Source organism: Dama dama, chromosome 18 (assembly GCF_033118175.1).
Source record: "Dama dama isolate Ldn47 chromosome 18, ASM3311817v1, whole genome shotgun sequence".
Lineage (NCBI taxonomy): Eukaryota > Metazoa > Chordata > Mammalia > Artiodactyla > Cervidae > Dama > Dama dama.
Genome location: NC_083698.1, coordinates 112,497,009 through 112,517,424, shown reverse-complemented (window position 1 = coordinate 112,517,424; position 20,416 = coordinate 112,497,009). Strand labels below are relative to the sequence as shown.

At 47.3% G+C, this 20,416-nt stretch overlaps 1 protein-coding gene across 7 annotated transcripts in view; it reads right to left on the bottom strand.

The window, feature by feature from the left end:
• The window catches only part of UBE3C (ubiquitin protein ligase E3C), a 118,040-nt gene that overhangs the window by 79,058 nt on the left and 18,566 nt on the right, over positions 1–20,416 (bottom strand). For all 7 annotated transcript variants that reach the window (XM_061166232.1, XM_061166234.1, XM_061166233.1 and 4 more), the window contains exons 2-5: positions 13,923–13,976; positions 9,545–9,619; positions 8,970–9,116; positions 4,336–4,451 (exon numbers count right to left, since the gene is read on the bottom strand). In XM_061166232.1, coding sequence (XP_061022215.1) covers positions 4,336–4,451; positions 8,970–9,116; positions 9,545–9,619; positions 13,923–13,976 — 392 coding nt within the window. The remainder of the gene's footprint in view (positions 1–4,335; positions 4,452–8,969; positions 9,117–9,544; positions 9,620–13,922; positions 13,977–20,416) is intronic.

Here is a 20,416-nt window from a genome sequence, read left to right as displayed (position 1 = left end):
TGGCAAATTTTATTTTCTTGGGCTCAAATATCACCAGAGACAGTGATTGCAGCCACAAAATTAAGACACTTGCTCCTTAGAAGGAAAGTTGTAACAAACACAGACAGCGTAATAAAAAGCAGAGACATTATTTTGCTGACAAAGCTCCGTAGTATCAAAGTCCCAAGTCCCTACGGTTTTGCCAGTAGTCGTGTACAGATGTGAGAGTTGGACCATAAAGAACACCAAAGAATTGATGCTTTCGAATTGTGTGGTGCTGGAGAAGACTCTTGAGAGTCCCTTGGAATGCCAGGAGATCAAACCAGTCAATCCTAAATGAAATCAACCTTGAATACTCACTGGAAGGACTGATGCTAAAGCTGACGCTCCAATACTTTGGCCACCTGATGGGAAGAGCTGACTCATTAGAAACGACTCTGATGGTGGGAAAGATTGAGGAGAGGGGGACAAGAGAGGACGAGATGGTTGGATGGCATCACTGACTCAACGGACATCAGTCTGAACAGGCTCTGGGAGGTCCATGGGGCCGCAAACAGTCGGACATGCCTGAGCGACTGAACAGCAGCAGCGACAGTGAGTTCTGACACCACACCCGACGCAGACACGGAGCACATCTCCGCTCCACCTTTCGGCCCTCCAGTAGATCCTCCCCCCACTCTCCCCCAGCCCCACCTCCGCCACAGCAACGCTGTCACTACAGACTCTGCTCTAAACAGAAGCAATCACAGAGAACGCACACATCAATGTCCAGAGCCTTCCCTCAGCACTTTCTGAGACTCAGCCGGCCTATGTTAACAATGTGGTCCCTTCACAGTGAGTACTAGTCCACAGCATGCAAACACCATGTTTCTGTTATCTATTCACATGCTGACAGGGACCTGGGTCATTGCCAGTCTTTTCTTGTTATATATAAAGCCGTCTGAACATTCAAAGCAGCCTTGTGAACCTGCCTCACTTCTCCTGGGTCAGCTCCTGGGCGAGGAACTACAGGTCACATGGCAGCCGGACATCACAAGGAACCATCAAAGCTGAGAGGCAGGGCTGAGCGTCCCAGCTGTTCCGCGCCCACCACACACAGTCCTGACACTGTCAAGCCGCAGCTGTTCTGGCAGCCGGACCAGCATGCTTCAGCAGGGGCTGACACTGGGCTTCCGGTGCTCAGGGGTCATTCGCATGTCTCCTCTGCCATGGGCTGTCTCTTGAGAAAATGAATAACCCATCCTGGCTGCACCCCGGCCCGACCCCAGGCCCTCCAGCTGCACAGCCTCTGCCCACTTAAGGCCGGGCTCCCCAGGCCTGTCTCCCTGTCCCGGGATTCTCGCCAACCAGGCTGCCGGGTCCCCATGCCACTCTCCAGACGCCACCACCTCTCCCCACCCTGGCCTGCGTCGGTGCCCGTGCAGAGCTCTTCTCCCTTCTCAATTCCTCTTACAGCCGCGCCAACCAGACCCCCGTGCCCACCCTCCATCACAGCTGTCATCAAAGGCACCAACGGCCTTACTGCAGGGAAAAATCGCCATTCTGTGAAATGGGGGGAGGAGGGGGGAGGGAGTCTGGTGGCCGGCCCAGCTCAGTCACTGGGTTCCCTCCATCCCCGCCTTCCACAGGCTGGCCCCCAACTCTGCAGACAGGCGTGAGCCTGGAGAACACTGACGGCAATGCAAATGTTTCCCACACAGAGCTACACAGATTACTCCTGTTCCTGGCAATGCAAAGGGCTCTGTCAGACAGGGAATACAAATTCCCTGAGGCAGGTTCATCTGAATCAGCTGGAACATCTTACTGGTTCCCTCCTTGAGTAACCAGTTAAGTGATGTCACTGACACGTGCTCACATGCGAGTCCTGACTTAACACTGAGCATTACCAACTCAACCATCAATTCCAACTGCACCCCCCATGCTGTGCCCGGACTCTCCCGCTCCATCCTGGGCTCCACCTCCTCTCACAGCAGGGACCAGCCTCTGGTTCACTATCTACACTTTTCTTGCTCTAGACAGTTGACCTGAATTCCCATGGAGACTAAAAGAGAAGGCATGGCATATGTCCCTTCTCTGGTAACTTGCCTACACACCTAAAATTCAGCACCCGGCACGTGGCAAGTAACATAAAACAACTGAAGTTCCTAACAGATTACTGTTTTAATTTTACTTTGTTAAAATTTCTTTTTTCTTTAAGCTTGTTAAAATTTCATTCCTGATCTAAGAGAACCAGATTCCCCAGAGAAAACAGCCCCAAGCTCGGGCTTGCAGGGGTGGTATTAAGTGAGCCCAAAGTAGCATAGTCCCAGGAGACACTGAGGCTCGAAAGACGGGGTGGGGATGGAGGGCTTCTGAGAAGAGCTCCCTCCATCAAGCGGTGAAAGACAACACAAGGCCGAATGAGCCAAAAGGGAAAGGAGGCAGGGACCTCTTCACAAACAAGCCAACTAGCCAGCACTGAAGAGACACCACCGTTAGAAAAATCAGCACTGAATGAGCCATGGACATAACAACAGTATCAAGCCCAGATCACCAGATGTGAAAAGCCCGGGGGAAGGCGGCACCCTAGCGACAGAGAAGAACGTGGGCCTGCACAACATGGAGCGGAGTCTCCACCTGCACCTGGCCTCACTGGGCACAGACACGCCTTGGGACGCGTCTGTGGGCTGAGGTGCCAGGGCTCTCACATGCCCTGCTCCGAGGAAGTCTGCTCATACACGTTTAGACCGAATCAAGTGTGCCCCACACCAGCAACTCTCATGGGGTGCCACTGGGCAGTGTCTGGAGACCTACAGGCTCAAGCGGCTGCAGGCCAGGATCCTGGTAAGCAAACACCGCCCCCCACGCAGGGGCCACGCCCCCCACGCAGGGGCCACGCCTACCACAGAGGCTGCAACGGCCCCAAAGGGCCGAACGGGGAGAAAAGCGTTCCTCCAGACCTGACACTCCGTTGAAACAGAGGAGATGAAGGAACCAGGGAAGCAAACGGATGCTAGGGTCATCCAAACAAACAGAGAAGATAAAGCTTTCGAGATAACTGAGGAACGCTGAATAGGGAGTATATCCCATGACACCACAGAATTACCATTTGTTCTCTCAGAGGCGAAAGCAGCACTGCGGTTACCAGAGTGTGCTTTCCCAGGAGAAGCACAGGGGAGTGGTGAAGCGCCAGGCTGTCAGCAGCTCCCTTCCACACGCTTTAGAAAAACAGCGTACTGTGCGCGTGCAGACAGAGAGAAAGGAAATGCAGCAAATGGAACTCGAATCCAGGAGGAGGATATAAGGTCTTCTTGCCACTTTTCTCCTGTCAGAAATTTTCCAAGACAGAAAGTTGGGGAAAACAAGCAGAAATTGCATTTGGATCTATCATCTATTAAAATTACTTGCTGGATGAATACCTTCAAAAGCACATTAAGTGCCACAAACTACACCCCCCAGGTCAAGAGAGCCCCAGACTATGCTGCTCTGGGGGAGGGCACGCCTGACACCTCTGAGGGCTTGTGAGGAAAAGCCGTGTGTGTAACAGAGGCCACGGTGCCCAGACCTCACTGTGCCGTGCAGGCGTCTGCAGAGAAGGTCCACGAACACCTGCTCCAGTGAATCAACACATACGATGTGTTTTTCAAAGGACATTTTTTGAGAAATAAAAGGGGTTTGGGGGAAAAAAAAGATTTCCTGGGGCTCTCAATCATCCACATTCTCTCTTTGGGGGTTTTCCACTTTGTTTCTAGTGCAGCTCAGGCTTTCGAGAAGATCAGGATCTGAGCTAACAGGCCTCATTCTGATAGGAACCCTAAATAAACCTTACTACACGCAGCTTCCAGAAAATTAGCTGAAAGTGTATCAAAGGCTCAGAATCATTTGAAAGTTGGCTACGGTGCAGACATCATCAAATTTTAGGAAAATGGTGAAGACGTTAATTTGCTTTTTCTTTCAAGTGCTACTACTCACATCACCTCAGTATGCTCTGAACTGAGTCCAGGACACAGGTCAGGATAGCCTGATGAAAGGCCTGACCCTTCACCTGCAGGCAGCGACCCTGGGGCCTGGGATCAGTGACCATCGGCACAGAGACGGGTCTTTCAGCTGGCCTGTCCACTCGCCAAGCAACCAGATGCCTGACGTCCCACAGGGTGATTCCAGGCCACACCTGGAAGAAAACATCCCTTGGAAGGTATGCTTAACTACATTTTAATTTCTAAAGGGAGGATCACAGGAGTAAAAACTGAAAACAGTAACATTTCAGTCTCAAAAAAACCAACAACAAAGGGAAAACCACTAAGACACTGAAACACAATATTTTTCTAGACAACGAGATCACCACATCACCCAAGCTGGGGACGACAATGGGTTTACCTGCAACAGAGGCTCATCAACCTCTTTATTTGAAACAAGCATGTGAGTCGTTCAGATCCTTCCAACTGCTGGACAAACAGAGCGCTGTGTTTAATCAGGTTCTGATACATCCATATCTGAAAGAGCAAAACATACAACTCGTTAGCCTGTAAAAAGTTAACTGTTTTCTAATTACATAACATGCCAAATTTCCTTAACTGGCAGACACAATCAAAATAATCAAAACATGGCTGAGAAATCAATCTTCTAAGTCAAAGTTTTAGTGAGAAGGATACACACATCCTGACTTTTCCATCCTAAAAAAGCACATCAGCATGAAGTTAAATTACTTAAGAGTAAAAGTATTAGAAAACTCACATAAAAGTGAAACAGAAACAGTTCATTTACAAAATTTAGCAGTCCACAATAAAAACAGTGAGAATCACAGTCTTAATCCTAAATTACAAAGGACAGCGGTTCCTTCTCACTTGTCTTCTCTAGCTTCCAGCACTGTTCCTGTGGATGCTCTCCTCCCCAGTCCATGAAATGCTGGTGGAAAAAGCGATCTTACAGCCCCACCACCCCCGATAAAAGGCCAGGTGTGTAACACGTCAGGTGAGAGTTATGTCACAGCTAGATGGAGGAATCCCATCACAGTGTTTATACAAACCATCACAGTGCGCACTAAAATATTACAGCTTTATTTGTCAATTATACTGCAGCACGCTCAAGGGGAGCAAAGGTCAGAGCTGTGGGGGGATGGCCTGAACTCCCACCGGCCTGGACACGACCAGTGATGGGGCCCCAAGCTCAGCAAGCGTGGCCTCAGACCTCCATCCAGCTCCACCCAGCAGGTGTGGACGCCGCTGCTATGAGTGACTGAAAACACCACCCCTGACAAGGAGCCTGCTGGACTCACTTTCTCTAGGATATGTTTTTTGCTACCTGTTCATTTATCAACAGAAACAGTTACAATTGAGAGCGCCTCTCACGTGTGCCTGTCATGTTCAATCTCTCCTTTGACAGTAAAGCTTACTTGATATGAGATGTTATCAAAGTCTGAGCACAAGTGTTCTGCCTGGTAAATCCCAGTGGGTCCAAAGTAGGTGGAAAGGAACTCTGAGACCCCGCCCAACTGTTCATCTGCCTACACAGAAGCTCAACTTGAGGCATTTGGAGCTGCTTGTCCCTATTTCCTGAGTAACCAGTGTGACACACACGTTTTCTGCACTATCTGACAAGCAGTGCATTCTAAAATTCATACTACCCTTTCAGTTCAGTTTGGTTCAGCCACTCATCGTCGTGTCTGGCTCTTTGCGACCCCATGGACCGCAGCACGCCAGGCCTCCCTGTCCATCACCAAATCCCAGAGTTTGCTCAAACTCAAGTCCATCGAGTCGGTGATGCCACCCAACCATCTTATCCTCTGTCGCCCCCTTCTCCTTCTGCCTATAATCTTTCCCAGCATCAGGGTCTTTTCAAATGAGTCAGTTCTTCACATCAGGGGGCCAAAGGACTGGTGCTTCAGCTTCAGCATCAGTCCTTCCAATGAATACTCAGGACTGGTTTCCTTTAGGATAGACTGGTTGGATCTCCTTGCAGTCCAAGGGACCCTCAAGAGTCTTCTCCAACACCACAGTTCAAAAGCATCAGTTCTTCGGCACTCAGCTTTCTTTACAGTCCAACTCTCACATCCATACATGATTACTGGAAAAACCATTGCTTTGACTAGACAGACCTCTGTTGGAAAAGTAATGTCTCTGGCTTTTCAATATGCTGTCTAGACTGGTTATAGCTTTTCTTCCAAGGAACAAGCATCTTTTAATTTCATGGCTGCAATCACCATCTGCAGTAATTTTAGAGCCCAAAAAAATAAAGTCTCTCACTGTTTCCACTGTTTCCCCATCTATTTGCCATGAAGTGATGGGACCAGAGGCCATGATCTTAGTTATCTGAACGCTGAGTTTTAAGCCAACTTTTTCACTCTTCTCTTTCACTTTCATCAAGAGGCTCTTTAGTTCTTCGCTTTCTGCCATAAGGGTGATGTCATCTGGTATCAATATCTGAGGTCACTGATATTTCTCCCCACAATCTTAATTCCAGCTTGTGCTTCTTCCAATCCAGTGTTTCTCATGATGTACTCTGAATATCAGTTAAATAAGCAGGGTGACAATATACCGTTTTGACGTACTCCTTTCCCAATTTGGAACCAGTCTGTTGCTCCATGTCTAGTGCTGTTGCTTCCTGACCTGTTACAGATTTCTCAGGAGGCAGGTCAGGTGGTCTGGAATTCCCATCTCTTAACCCATTAACAAATAACAGTAGAAGGTGCAGTAAACACTGTAACAATCTAATGGGCAACTGTGGGAACTCTAAGAATAAGGCTGTAAATACACTAATCAAGTAATTATGGTTCAACCCCATAAAGAAACCCTCAAAGCACTTTCTTTAACACTTCTTGGACTGGGTTTGTTTTCTTTTTAATTAAGGAACAACTGATGTCCCTGGAGGAGGAAATGGCAACTCACTCCAGTATCTTTGCCGGGAAAATCCCACAGACAGAGGAGCCTGGAGGGCTACAGTCCCTGGGGTCTCAAGAGTCAGACGTGACTGAGCACACATGCACACATAACTGATGGACAATATTATATAAGTTTCATGGATACAACATAATGATTAAAATGTTCAAAGGTTATATGCCACTTATAGTTATTATAAAATACTGGTTTTATTCCCTGTGCTGTATAATATATCTCTGGAGTGGACTGGACGTTGACACTGTTTTTAAATTTCTTGACAAATGCACCAACATCATCATTCCTAAAGTTCTAAGTACATTAAATACCTACTTTGCTTCACTTTTTTTTTTTCTGCTTAACTCTTTTGTTGTTGTTGTTGTTTTTTTTTTCACTAAATTCAGATATATAAACTTTCCTTCTTATGCATCCTTTCTCAGGAAGTCAACTGAAGGTGTATATCAATAAAACGAGGGAGCAGATCAAGCAAGCAAAAAGGAATGGACTCAGGAGAGAGGATCTGAAACTGAAGAGAAACAAAGCAAGGGTTTTCCCAGGATAACAGTGCAGCGCGCCCCCGGGGTGCAGTAGGCGGCTCGGGGCGGGGGCGGGGGCACGCACCAGGGCCTGGCTGAGCAGGGGTAGAAGAGGACCTGGCCCTCAAGAGGCGCAAAGATGAGATAACAGTGACCCAGTGCTAACGCCAGAGGAATTCAGGAAGACTACACAAAACATCACTTTAGCAGCAAGCATATTTAGTCATAACAATAAAAAATAAGTCAAGGGAGTAGGTGAGGAAGGGAAAGCCACATATGCTGTTTTGTACGGAGCACATTAAATAAATAAACTCCCAACAGTGGTGTCACGCCTGCTCTTAAGATAGGAAGCAGGGAACCTGGAGATGGAGCAGGAGACCTACCCTCCACATATTATGTGACTGGTTCATTGTTCTTGCATTTTTGTTTGCAAACTGAATAAACCATCTGGTTCGTTTTTGTCGTATGAGCCAGGTTTGAGGAGCTGGCCAGTTCTAAGTTCACGTAGGGCCATGGGGCCAGGCCGCTGCCCGCCTAGAAACCACGCAGGACTGCTGACCGGACCTCAGGGCAGCCAGGGGCAGCTCTCCAAAGGCAAGGGCGCTCTGGACAGACGCTCGACCCTCCTGACCCTCTCGCCCTCCGGCTGTGCTCCACACCTGACCTTCAGTCCAGGAGCTCAGAGCAGGGGAAGGAGGGACAGTCTGCGCCAGACAGAGCGCCGAGCCCTGCTGCTGTGCATTTGTTATTCCTCTCCTCATCGGCTTCAGACAGAGCCAAGAAAAGGTACGTCTAAGGCAGCCACCTTCACCACTCTCGAGATCTATGGACTGCTCCTCCCATGGCCCGTCCCGGCTCAGAACAGGAAGCAGCTTGGGGGTCAGAGCCAGAGCCCCCCGGGCAGTGCAGCACCCTCCACCTCCTGCGCTTGAGTTTCACATAGGGTACTGCCAGTCACACGGCTTTCACTGTGGACTCATCTTTTAATTTTAAACTTTTATTACAAGCAAAGATTTCTAAGAATAAGTATGTATTTAACCTAATAATTACACACGAATCTCTACTATTTCCTGGGAAACTGGACACAGTGGCAAGTTCTACTTTTTAAAAAGACTGACAGTCATGGATGTCCCCCATTAATACACACCATTCCTCATCACTGGTAACATCACAAGCCTATAAAATGTTTTAAGTTATACAATTATGTTTCAATGTTTCAGCGCGAGACCCTGGAGGTCAGAGCCTTACCCTGAAGCACCCCCACGTTAACGCTGTGACACTGAGGACGGCATCCCAGAGACAAAGGCGGGCTCCGTGCTGAACAAGTGTGGCCCGCGCACCCTGGTAATGCTGCGCAGTGCACGCACCACACAGCACCCCACTGCTTCTTATATTTGAAATTTTCCGTAAAAAAAAAAATGAAGAAGTCTACTGATCATCTATCAACTTTAAGAGGGAAAACACATGATCACAAAGACAACCCACCGCCGCTGACTGCGCAAGTTCACAAGGAGAGCCTTGCTGGGGGGGTGGTCTGACCACAGGAAACCAAAAGCTGGAAAACACGCACACAAGGGTTAGTGAAAGCAGAGTCAACACTCACCAAACGTTTGGAGTCTTCACTCTGTCTGTAAAAAAACAGAAGCTGCCTCACCAGGAGGGTAAGGTTGGGGCCGCTGGCAAGGGGAAAAGTGCCGCCAGACTGGGCCGGGCTGGCACAGCGGTCGAACGCAGTCCTCTGGATGGAACACTGGAAACAGAGCGAGACACAGGACAGCATCAGCGCTCGCGCGGCCCGAGGCGGCCCGCGGTCAGCAGCGCAGACCACCCACTAGGGTTACGTCACTGGGAAGTCACGGCTGGAGAGCCTGGGGTGTGTCTGTTACAGACCTCCACAGGGGCTACCACCACCTCTATCCACCCTCATCTGTAGCCACAGTTTGGCCTAGGTTTCTATTTCATAACTTAAAAACCACCAAAAACCTCATCTATCCATATATTTTTATATAAACTAGCAAATTAATCACTGGGGAAAATATTATCCACATTAATTTTCATTAAACAAGTACACATAAAAATGCACACAAAATGAATTCCACCTCTAAGAATCCAATGCTATATTCAAAATAAGTTTTCTCATGCCTTTTTAATTCCTTCTCAATTTAAAAGCAAACTTACTTGCTGTTTTCTGTCTCTATAGCCTCGAATAAATGACTGGATAATTATTGCATTTTTCAATCTTCGCCTTTCTTCCTGAATAACATTGGGAGGAAGAACAATTGGTCAGAATCAGTGAAAATGACATATACTAGTTAAGACTACACATCACAACATCCACTCTTTGAAACATATATATATTTGAAACAATTTCTAATATATTCAAAGTTGTGCAGTCACGCCCACTGTCTACTTTCAGAACATCTTCATCACTCGGCCCCATAAAACTCCTGACCCGCTGGCCGTCAGTCACCCCTCACACTCTGTCCCACCCCACCCCTCCACCCTGCCCTGGCAATCACTAATCAACTTTCTATCCCTTGGAACTCCCCATTCTGGACCTTACACACAAGGGAGCCATGATGTGCAGCCTCTGAGCCTGACCACTCGCTCGGCACTGTGTCCTCAAGCCTCACCCCTGGCGCATCCCGTGTGAGTACCTCACCCCCTTCTATGGCTGCTTCGCTGTCCAACTGTCTTCCTTGCTTATCCGCTCACTAGTTGGTGGACACTGGGCTCTTTCCACTCTAGGCTATTAGGAATAATGCTGATGTGGACACTCATGTACCGACTTTTGTGGGGACACAGGGTTTCAATTCTCTTGGGTGTATACCCGGGCATAGAATTAATATTTGAGGAACTGCTGGACTGTTTTCCAAAACAGCTAACCATTTTACAATTCTGCCAGCACAGTCAGACTTTTTAAAAAAAGCTTTTAACTGGGATGACCCTGAGGGATGGGATGGGGAGGGAGGTGGGAGGGGGGTTCAAGATAGGGAACACATGTACACCCCTGGCTGATTCATGTCAATGTATGGCAAAAATCACTACAATTCTGTGAAGTAATTAGAGTCCAATTAAAATTTTTTTTAATTTAAAAGCTTTTAAGTATTAAAAAAAAACAACAAACAGAAGCATTTTAATTTTTCATTTATTTTTATTAGTTGGAGGCTAATTACTTTACAACATTGTAGTGGTTTTTGCCATACACTGACATGAATCAGCCATGAATGTTCATGTGTTCCCCACCCTGAACCCCCCTTCCCACCTCTCTCCCCATCCCATCCCTCTGGGTCATCCCAATGCACCAGCCCCGAGCACCTGTCTCATGCATCCAACTCGGACTGGCGATCTGTTTCACACTTGATAATATACATGTTTCGATGCTGTTCTCTCAGATCATCCCACCCTCACCTTCTCCCACAGAGTCCCAAAGTCTGTTCTATACATCTGTGTCTCTTTTTCTGTCTTGCATATAGGGTTATCGTTACCATCTTTCTAAATTCCATATATACGCGTTAGTATACTGTATTGGTCTTTATCTTTCTGGCTTACTTCACTCTGTATAATGGGCTCCAGTTTCATCCATCTCATTAGAACTGATTCAAATGAATTATTTTAATGGCTGAGTAATATTCCATTGTGTATATGTACTGCAGCTTTCTTATCCATTCGTCTACTGATGGGCATCTAGGTTGCTTCCATGTGCTGGCTATCATAAACAGTGCTGCGATGAACATTGGGGTGCACGTGTCTCTTTCAGATCTGGTTTCCTCAGTGTGTATGCCCAGGAATGGGATTGCTGGGTCATATGGCAGTTCTATTTCCAGTTTTTTAAGAAATCTCCACACTGTTTTCCATAGTGGCTGTACTAGTTTGCATTCCCACCAACAGTGTAAGAGGGCTCCCTTTTCTCCACACCCTCTCCAGCATTTATACAAGCATTTATTTTAAAGGTCACTCTATTTCCAAGCAGAAAACTCCAATTATGAACCACCTGAGACTGTCTTTAAAAAAACTTTCAGTGACCGAGCAAAAACAATACTCATCACTGCTCCAGCCTCCGCAGCTGCCGCACGCTGAGGGCCCACCATGTGCCCGCCCAAGACAAGCCACAGGCATCCACAGCACCCTGACAGGTGAGCGCCACTCCTATCTGAAAGACACGGCCTGAGCTCTCCCTGAAGACTGAGGGTGCCAAACGCTGAGTCAGAAAGCAGACTCAGGTGTGACATGAAGGCCTGCGCTCTGTCTTAGCACGCGGCGTTGTTTTACAGCCCCTCTGAATGCCACACACAGGTGTGAACGGCGCACACACTCACGCAGTCTTGGGATTAGAGAGCACACCGTCAGGTTACAGAAGTGCACTCTCTGAGCTTGAGATGGTTACGAGGGAACCCCTGAGCCGGAACCAAGTTTGGGCATCAATTCATAACTATGATTCTAAGGGTACTTGATGACAAACTCATAAATTATCCCAGGCATTTTCAACACATTCATTGTGTTCATTCAGTGGTTAACTAGGGAGGAAGTCTCAGTAAGACTCCAGTTTTCTGGCAGGTGTACCAGAAATAGATCAACCCTCACAAGGCCTGAAAGTCAGCCTCAAGTCAGCTCATCCCTACAACACTTAAAGGGGATTTATTGTTCCTCTCCCTACTGCCTGCCAGAAACGAATGCAATGCTCTCCAAAAAGAAAAGGTCATATTCTAGAACCTGAAGGCATCATTCTGTTTAGGACATATGATGTCCAGTATTCAACCAAAATAACCAGGCAAAAGACAAGAATTTAAAATCAAGAGGACAAACAACACAAACAAACCCATAGGAATTCCAAATACTGGAGTTTAAACATTATGCTTAAAAATCTACAATTATGTTCAAGAAATTAAAAGACAAGAGAACTGGTAAATAAAATAATCAAAGAAAATTCTAGAACTGAAATAAAAACCAGAATTCAGAATTCAGTGGATGTATTTAATAATCAGATATCACTAAAAGAGATAATTTGTAAATCAGAAGTTAGACAAGAAGAGACTAGCCAAATCAAAGCATAGATATTCAAAAGGATAAACACAGAGAGGAGAGGAGACACACAGGACAGAACGTGAAGGTCGGATGCATCTGCAACAGATGCATCTGCGATGTGAGTCCAGGAGGAGGAGGAGGGGAGGGGGAACGGAGCAGGAGCTCCACGGGGACAGAGGGCTGGCTGAGGACGCCCCGGAAAAGACGAAATATAGCAACCAGTACAGGGGCTTCCCTGGCGGCTCAGCCAGTAAAGAATCCACCTGCAGTGCAGGAGACCCACGTTTGAACGCTGGGTCACGGAGATTCTCTGCAGAAGGGAATGGCTACCCACTACAGTATCATTCTCTTGTTTTTCAGTATACTTTTCTGGTTTGACCAGTGACTTTCAAGTGACGGCTATTTCACCACCAAGGAAACATTCGGTGATTTCTGGAGACATCTGCGGTTGTCTCAGTGTGGGGAGGGAGGGTCGCGGCATCTGCTGGAGAGGCCCTATGTGTGTATATGTAACATAACATGTATTTGTATGTATCTTAAACTTCAGAAACCATTCTGGATTTGTTGATTTTATGGTGGGTCATCTGGAACCAATGTAGAGGTCAAGAGATGGGCTAACCCTGCAGTGTGTGGGCAGGCGCCCAATAAGGCACCGCCTGGCCCAGGACGTACGTCAGCTGCCTGGAGGCTGGGAGATCCTGCCCCAGAGTCCTTGCACCTGCGGCTCCCTAGCCCAGAAGGTGTTACAGCTTCCCATGGCATTTCTGCTCCGTCCTCCAGGAATTCACTCAGCTCTGACAAGCTCAGAGACGCCGTCCCTCAACACCGACCCACATCAGGCCCTCCGGGTCCCCGTTGCAGGACCCTGACTCACACCTGCGGTCCACAGCCAGCAGGAACACTGTTCTGTTATTCCCTACCTACACACCCAGCCGGCAGAGCACTACCTGGAACACAATGAGTTCTCAGTATGTGTGTGTGAAAGGAATGGATGACTTATTAAAAACAAAACAAGAAACTAATCACAACTGCTGATTAGTCAACACAGCAAAGCCACTTTAAAAGAAATTATCTCCGAAGATGAAATGTGAGAGAGACTGGAACAAAAGGGGTCCCTAGCCCCTTTCGCGTATTCAGCTTCTTCACAAACACACAAATAGTGCAGACAGCCTGCCTTCACAGGGAGTCTTCTCCTCCTACTTGGTAAAATACGAACAATATACTCTAAGACTTTCTATACCTTCTGGAAGCCACACCATAAGCAACTACGTGAACCGAAAGTCTATGTTCTCCCCTTATTCTGCAAACTGCTCTTTTAACCCATCATTTCTACATTCTTTTAGCCCATCTACATTAGATGAGTCACCATAAAATCAACAAATCCAGAATGGTTTCAGAAGTTTAACATACATGCAAATACACGTTATGTCACATATACATACATACATCTATGTATATAAAACAGTAAAAGCAGGGCTTAGCTAAATGCTATGGGAACTGCTTATCAACGGGGACTGTTACAAACACTTACCTCTCTCTTTTTTCTTTCTTCCTGAGTACGATGCAAAAGAGAAGCCTTTTCTTCCTAAACACAAAAAGAGAGAAAAGACAAAAGGTGTGATTTCAAACTCTAAAATGCTCTCATACAAGAATTACAGAATGCTGTGACCCAAAAAAATTCTAGAGATCATCCAATTGAACTGTCTGACAATAAGAAATCCCAGGCACAAGGGGTTAAATGGCCCCTCCCCCAGCCCACCCCACCCCATCCCCAGGTCACATATCAAGTTAATGTTAATAACATTAGCAGTTTTCTAAGAATAGAATCTGATTTCTTTACACACACACACACACACAGAGTTAGTTCAAGTAAAACTGGGGTCTGAGTGCCAGCACCCTCCTGTGAGCTCACACCTCGGCTCTGCAAGAGCACCCCAGGGAAAAGGCCAGGCCAACACAAGGCCTCCATGTGGTGTTTCCACAGCTCTGCATGTGACTGTACAATTGTCTCAATAAAAATGTCAAAGAAAAACTCAACTTTTCATTGTTACCAGAGTTTTAGAAAATTATTTTCATCATAAGTAAAACTGCATTTTGACCAAAATTACTTGATATGCAGAAGGAACTGAAATAACAAATGGGAAAGTTAAATGTTTCAAGTAAAAATACTTACAGACAATCCCCTCCCCCAGAATAGTTTCAGTCCATACTGCAAGGGCATTTTATTTTTGTGAATTTAATCCAAAATAAAATTAAAGGTCCAAGATCTTAACATACAAATAATTAGAAAAATTAATAAAATTAAACCTGTTAACACATACAGCTCATCAGAATAGTGTCAGTAAGCAATGAGCCAAATTAAAATCAACTTTGATATGTGAAAGAATACACAATGTGTAGAACAAAAGTTTCTCACTGACAAAATTTACAGCCAAAGAAATAAATCCTCCAGATATTTTCCACTATAGAAAATTTCATTTCTTGGATTCAAATAAAAAAACCTTTAAAGTTACCACACGTTAAAGGTCAGAAAAATATTTTATTTTTAACTGATTAATTAAAAGAGGAGGGGGAATAGAAAAACCTAAAGCAAAAAGTGCAGTTACAATGCTCAGAATTATGGAAAGGTTCTAGATAAAAATACAACCATACTTCTAGTTATTCTCTTTATTTATGAATAGGAGTGGTAAGTATACATCTGTAATTTCTTCTTCTTCTCCCTTTGCCCAGATTTAATGTATATTCATTACTTGGGTACAACTAAAGAGCCACGATTTCTTAAAATGCTGTTACAACTACGAGAAAATATATTTAAAGCCATGTTTTACCTTTTAAAAAAGGTACATGTCAGCAAAGGAAAGCAAAGTGAAGTCTCTCAGTTGTGTCCGACTCTTTGCAGCCCCATGAACTGTAGCCTGCCATGCTCCCCGTCCATGGGATTTTCCAGGCAAGAGTACTGGAGTGGGCTGCCATTTCCTTCTCCAGAGGATCTTCCGACCTAGGGATCAAACCTGGGTCTCCTTAAGACACTTTACCATCTAAGTCACCAGGGGAGTCAGCAAAACAGTCACCAAACTGACTTTACAAGTAAGCTGCAGCATCACTAACCTAAATGACCCTAAATGACCCGGAGGTGAGGGTTCCAGGGCTGGGCCTGTCTCTTACCACCAGTTCACTACCATTGGCTTCAACGTCCGGCACATGCAGGGATTTAACAAATCCTTACATGAACGAACATTTAAGTAAAGCAAAGACGTCTAAAGGGAGGAGTAACCATTAACAGCTGAAAAGCACTTCTAAGCACCTGCAGCACTGCACGTAGGCTGCAATATCCTGAAAGTCGCAATGGGTACTAGTCATCAAAAAGCGTACCCGGGTGCTGAGTGAATGCTAGCATTTCTTAGAAATTCTGTTAGGTCTGAAGCACAGGATTCGAGAGGGTGACAGACACCCAGAGGCACGCCGAGAGCGAACGTGCTTCCCTCTGCAGACCTGCACGTGAAAACCCCTGGGCACAGGACACCGTGGTCACGGTGCGGGCGCTTCCTTGCGCCTGTGCTGAAGAGCTACAAAGTGAGGTGAGGCTTGCTCAGGCGTGTCCGACTCTTTGGGATCTCATGGACTGCAGACGGCCGGGCTTCTCTGTCCACGGAATTCTCCAGGCAAGAACACTGGAGTGGGTTGCCATTCCCGTCTCCAAGAGCTACAAAGATTCCTACTTAAAACAGCTCATTTCAAACACTGTAAAATAAGCATAGCCAGCAAACCCACAGTCCTGGACACACATACACAAAGACCCTGACATGTGACTTCAACCATAAAATTGTAGTTTAAAAAATGTGAGGCCTTTCAAAGAGCACGCACACTCCCTAAATGCTTTACAGAGGAGAGAACGGTCTGCCAAGCCCACAGGGCACATCAGCCACACGGGACGCGCCAGCCACCACCAACGTCGAGTGCTCTGCCCACCACGGGCCCCGGGCGAGGGCACTCCGCAACGTTCCGCACCCTGGTTCTGGGTAACCCAGGTGTCCCTCAGAACAACCAACGTGCTTTAAGGACTATCATTTTCCCTGTTTACGGACAACAAAAGTGAGGTTCAGAGAGGCAGAGCCAAGATCTGGACTCGGGAAGGGTCTGGAGCCTCAGCCATTCGGCCATGGACTACTTACTCTGGAAAAAAAAAAACATTGAGTATGATCATATTATTTTACATTTTGAGAAAATTAAAAAAATCTTTTGTCTTTGTAACAGATATATAATTTGGAAGATCTATCATAAAGGAGCCGCCGGAGGACGAGGCCATAGAAAAAAACGAGGGTCGCCAAAACTGGGCCTGAGTTCAGAAGGGACGGGGTGGGAGGGCAGGAGGGCTCGAGCAAGGCCCTGGGAAGGGGAGACAGGCAGTGGGAGGCCGGGGGGGAAGGCTGCCCTGAGTGCAGTCAGCGCACAGAGAGAAGTGCAATGGGAGGAGACGTCCAGAAAGCAGGCCCACCACCAGACTGCACGCCTCGGCGGGTCCCAAGCTCACAGTGGAACCAGAGCCGCCGCGTGCCAGCTCAGACACCGTCTGTGTTCAGAGGATGTTCAAATGAGGCACGAGAGAGGAATCCGCTCACTCAACAGATACTCGCTGAGTCCCGGGTCGTGCGAGGCAGTGGCTATTTTAAAGCGATACAGGAGCACACCGTTTGCTGGACGCAGGAGTGGCCTGTCCACTGCGCACCCACTGCAGCTGGACTCGCTCCTGCACACCAGCGATGACGACAGCAGACGCCGGCTCCCCCGGGGCACACATGTCAACACACGTGGGCGCCCCCGACGGCTCAGAGACTGTGCAGAGTCCAGAGGAGCCCTGAAAGGATGTGCTCCGGAGGGTAACGAGATGGACCGCGTCACAGCAGAGGCAGTGTGGTCAAACAGCGGCTGCTCGTCCCCTCTGCCCCGTGTCCCCCGACCACCTCTGGGGTCCGCCTCCTGCACGGTGAGCCCCTCAAGCCTCCGTCGCCCTGCCCTCCTCCTCCCACCTGGCCTTCTCTCTTGACACTGACGCGCACGCCTCTTCCAGAAGGGGAGACCAGCACCCCTCACCCCCGCTCTGCCACACATCGATGGGGAGCTCCCTCAAGCCGAGACGGCGAGCACACACGACACTCACGGATGCGTACGCAGCACACAGGGCGCACTACTCAGCACGCAGACTACGCCTGTATCTACAGTCAGAACCCCGAGGCCACATGGGCATCACCCACAAGGACGTGGCCACCAGATGCCGAGGACGGTCACTCTTCAGCAGGTGAAGCCAATAGGGCCAGCGGGGGAGTGGCCTTTCCAGAGAAGAGCAGAGAATAAGAAAACAAGACGAGTCCCATCACCTGAAAAGGCATAAGCAATGATCACAGCATGTCAAGGGGCTTCCCTGGTGGCTCAGGTGATAAAGAATCAGCTTGCAATGCAGGAGACCCTGGTTCGATCCCTGGGTTGGGATGATCCCCTGGAGAGGAGAAAGGCTACCCAGTCCAGTATCCTTGGGCTTCCCTTGTCTCAGTTGGTAAAGAATCCGCCTGCAATGCAGGAGACCTGGGTTCAATCCCTGGGTGGGGAACATCCCCTGGAGAAGGCTACCCACTCCAGTATTATTCTGGCCTAGAGAATTCCATGGACTGTAGAGACACAAAGAGTCGGACATGACCAAGCGACTTTCACTTTCACAGTATGTCAGGCCCAGCGGTCAGGCAGGGGAAAATAAAGGCACAAGCCAGACCCTAACTCATAATTCTGAGTGCCTGCACGTGGCCCGGAACCGTAAACAGCCATCAGCTTCTGAAAGTGAAATTTCACCACACCGCTAAGAGAGTAACCCAGCAAGCCTGCTACCACGCACAGGGAGTCAGGGTCGAGGACCCACACCAGTGACGTGGGCCTCGGCGGGAGAGGCAGTCCGCCCCAGGCGCACACTCCAAAGGTGGGCCTGCTCCACACCCAAACAGACACGGCATCCGAGCTCAACTTCTCTACTGGGTGTTGAATAAACACGATTACATTTCTGCATGTTCTCTCAGGTCCCACCGGAAACGCCAGACTCCACACCCCGGGACAAACACTGAGCTACACCCAGAGGCTGAGGCAGGAACAGACAAGGCTCGCGCAGCGGGTCTCCAGGGAGACAGCGATGAACACGGAGAGGCAGCCTGGGAGAAAGCGAGGTGTGCTGGTCAGTGAACAGCGGTGCAACAGCTAAGTAACACAGGGGCGCTACATCCCTCAGTCCTCCCATCAGCACAGACTCCTGACGGGCCTGAGTCCTCCCATCAGCACAGACTCCTGACGGGCCTGAGTCCTCCCATCAGCACAGACTCCTGACGGGCCTGAGTCCTCCCATCAGCACAGACTCCTGATGGACCGGAGACCTGCACACACACAGAGCACTAGAAAACACGTGAGGACGACACGACAATTGCTTTCAAACGCTCAGTGTGGAGGAAGACTTTCTCTAAGAAAGAAACACCACTCCACACATGAAATCTATGTTAGTTTGTCATTAACTTATTTAAGAATTATAAGTTTGATCCCATAAAAATTAAAACTTTATACACAGAAAAATATTATATCCAAGGTTTAAAAAGGTGACGGTGGGAATTATCTGTAACACTGCAAAACCAGCTATTTGTAAAAGCTCTCAAGAATAATTTTAAAATATCAACAATCAAATAGAAACATCAGGAAATAAAAACATATTTTAAACATAACTTCATTTTTACTCATTTTTAGGGAAAAAAAGCAATAAAAATGCAATGATAGGTTTTAACCTAACTGGCAAATTTAAACCTCAGATAACAGGCTGAGATGAAGATGGGCAGCAGCTACTTTCATGCACTGATATGACCTCCTTAGAGGGAAATTTGTAAATAACTATAAAAATTCACAATGTATATAGACTTTGATCAACCCTCCTAAAACTTAACCTGCAAATATTACTGGCACATATATAAGTATACGCACCCAATGCTGCTGAAATTAGCAAAAAAAGTCGAAAACAACCTAAATGACCATTAAACTACATGACAGCTCGGTAACGTCAGAACACGCATCACAGGAGGATTGCAGAGAACTGCTGTTAAGTGCAGGAGACCCATCTGTACAGACCTGAACTGCCTCCAGACACAGTGCTGGGCGGGGCGGCGGTGCAGCAGTGGGTTCAGAGGCTCCAGCATGCATTCAGACAGAGTGCACACACCTCTGTGACTCACACACAGAGCACAGCTCTGCAAGGCCCCTTACAAGGGTCAGACTGGGGCTGAGCAGCAGGGCTGAGAGGCCGGGGACGCTTCTTTTATCTGAGTCTTTATCTTCTGCTGTTTGAATTATTATCCAAGTACAACAAACACCCTCTCACTCCTTTAGACCAAGAGGCTAGCGAAGCTACTCCACAACATAAGTTTTTAAATGCAGCTCAACAAAGCCAAGAATAAGTTCATGACATGTGTGACTGGGAGGAAGACAGCAGTTAAGGTGCCAGCCAAAAGCAGATTCAGACTTTGATTTTTAACAGGTTGCTGGTTTCAATTTACTACACTTGAAAGTATCTTTTCCCTTTCAGCATCTACAGGCCTAGACAAGTTAGGGATTCCCAGCGGCAGCTACACACTAGATTTGTGAAAAGCACTGAGACAGGGCTTTGGGAATGACTAACTCTGTTGTCCTGTGGCAGACCTGCTGCTTTCAGTGCCACTAGCTCACCTCCATAGCTGGGACACTAGCCCTATTCATCAATGAGTAAGCAACAGTAAACCACAGCAGGCTTCTCTATTTGACCCTTGACCTTCGGGCACACTATCTTATCTTCTCTGAAGATTAAACATGGCCAAACTGAACAAATACCATTAATAAAGATGTTTTTTCAAGGGGAAAAAAATGCTTTCTTCATGCAAATGAATTTAGTGTTAACAAAATGAACTTTTTAAAAAAAGTCATATAGAGTTTAAAGTAGATTTCATTAACCATCAGAATTTTTTAAAAATTCAG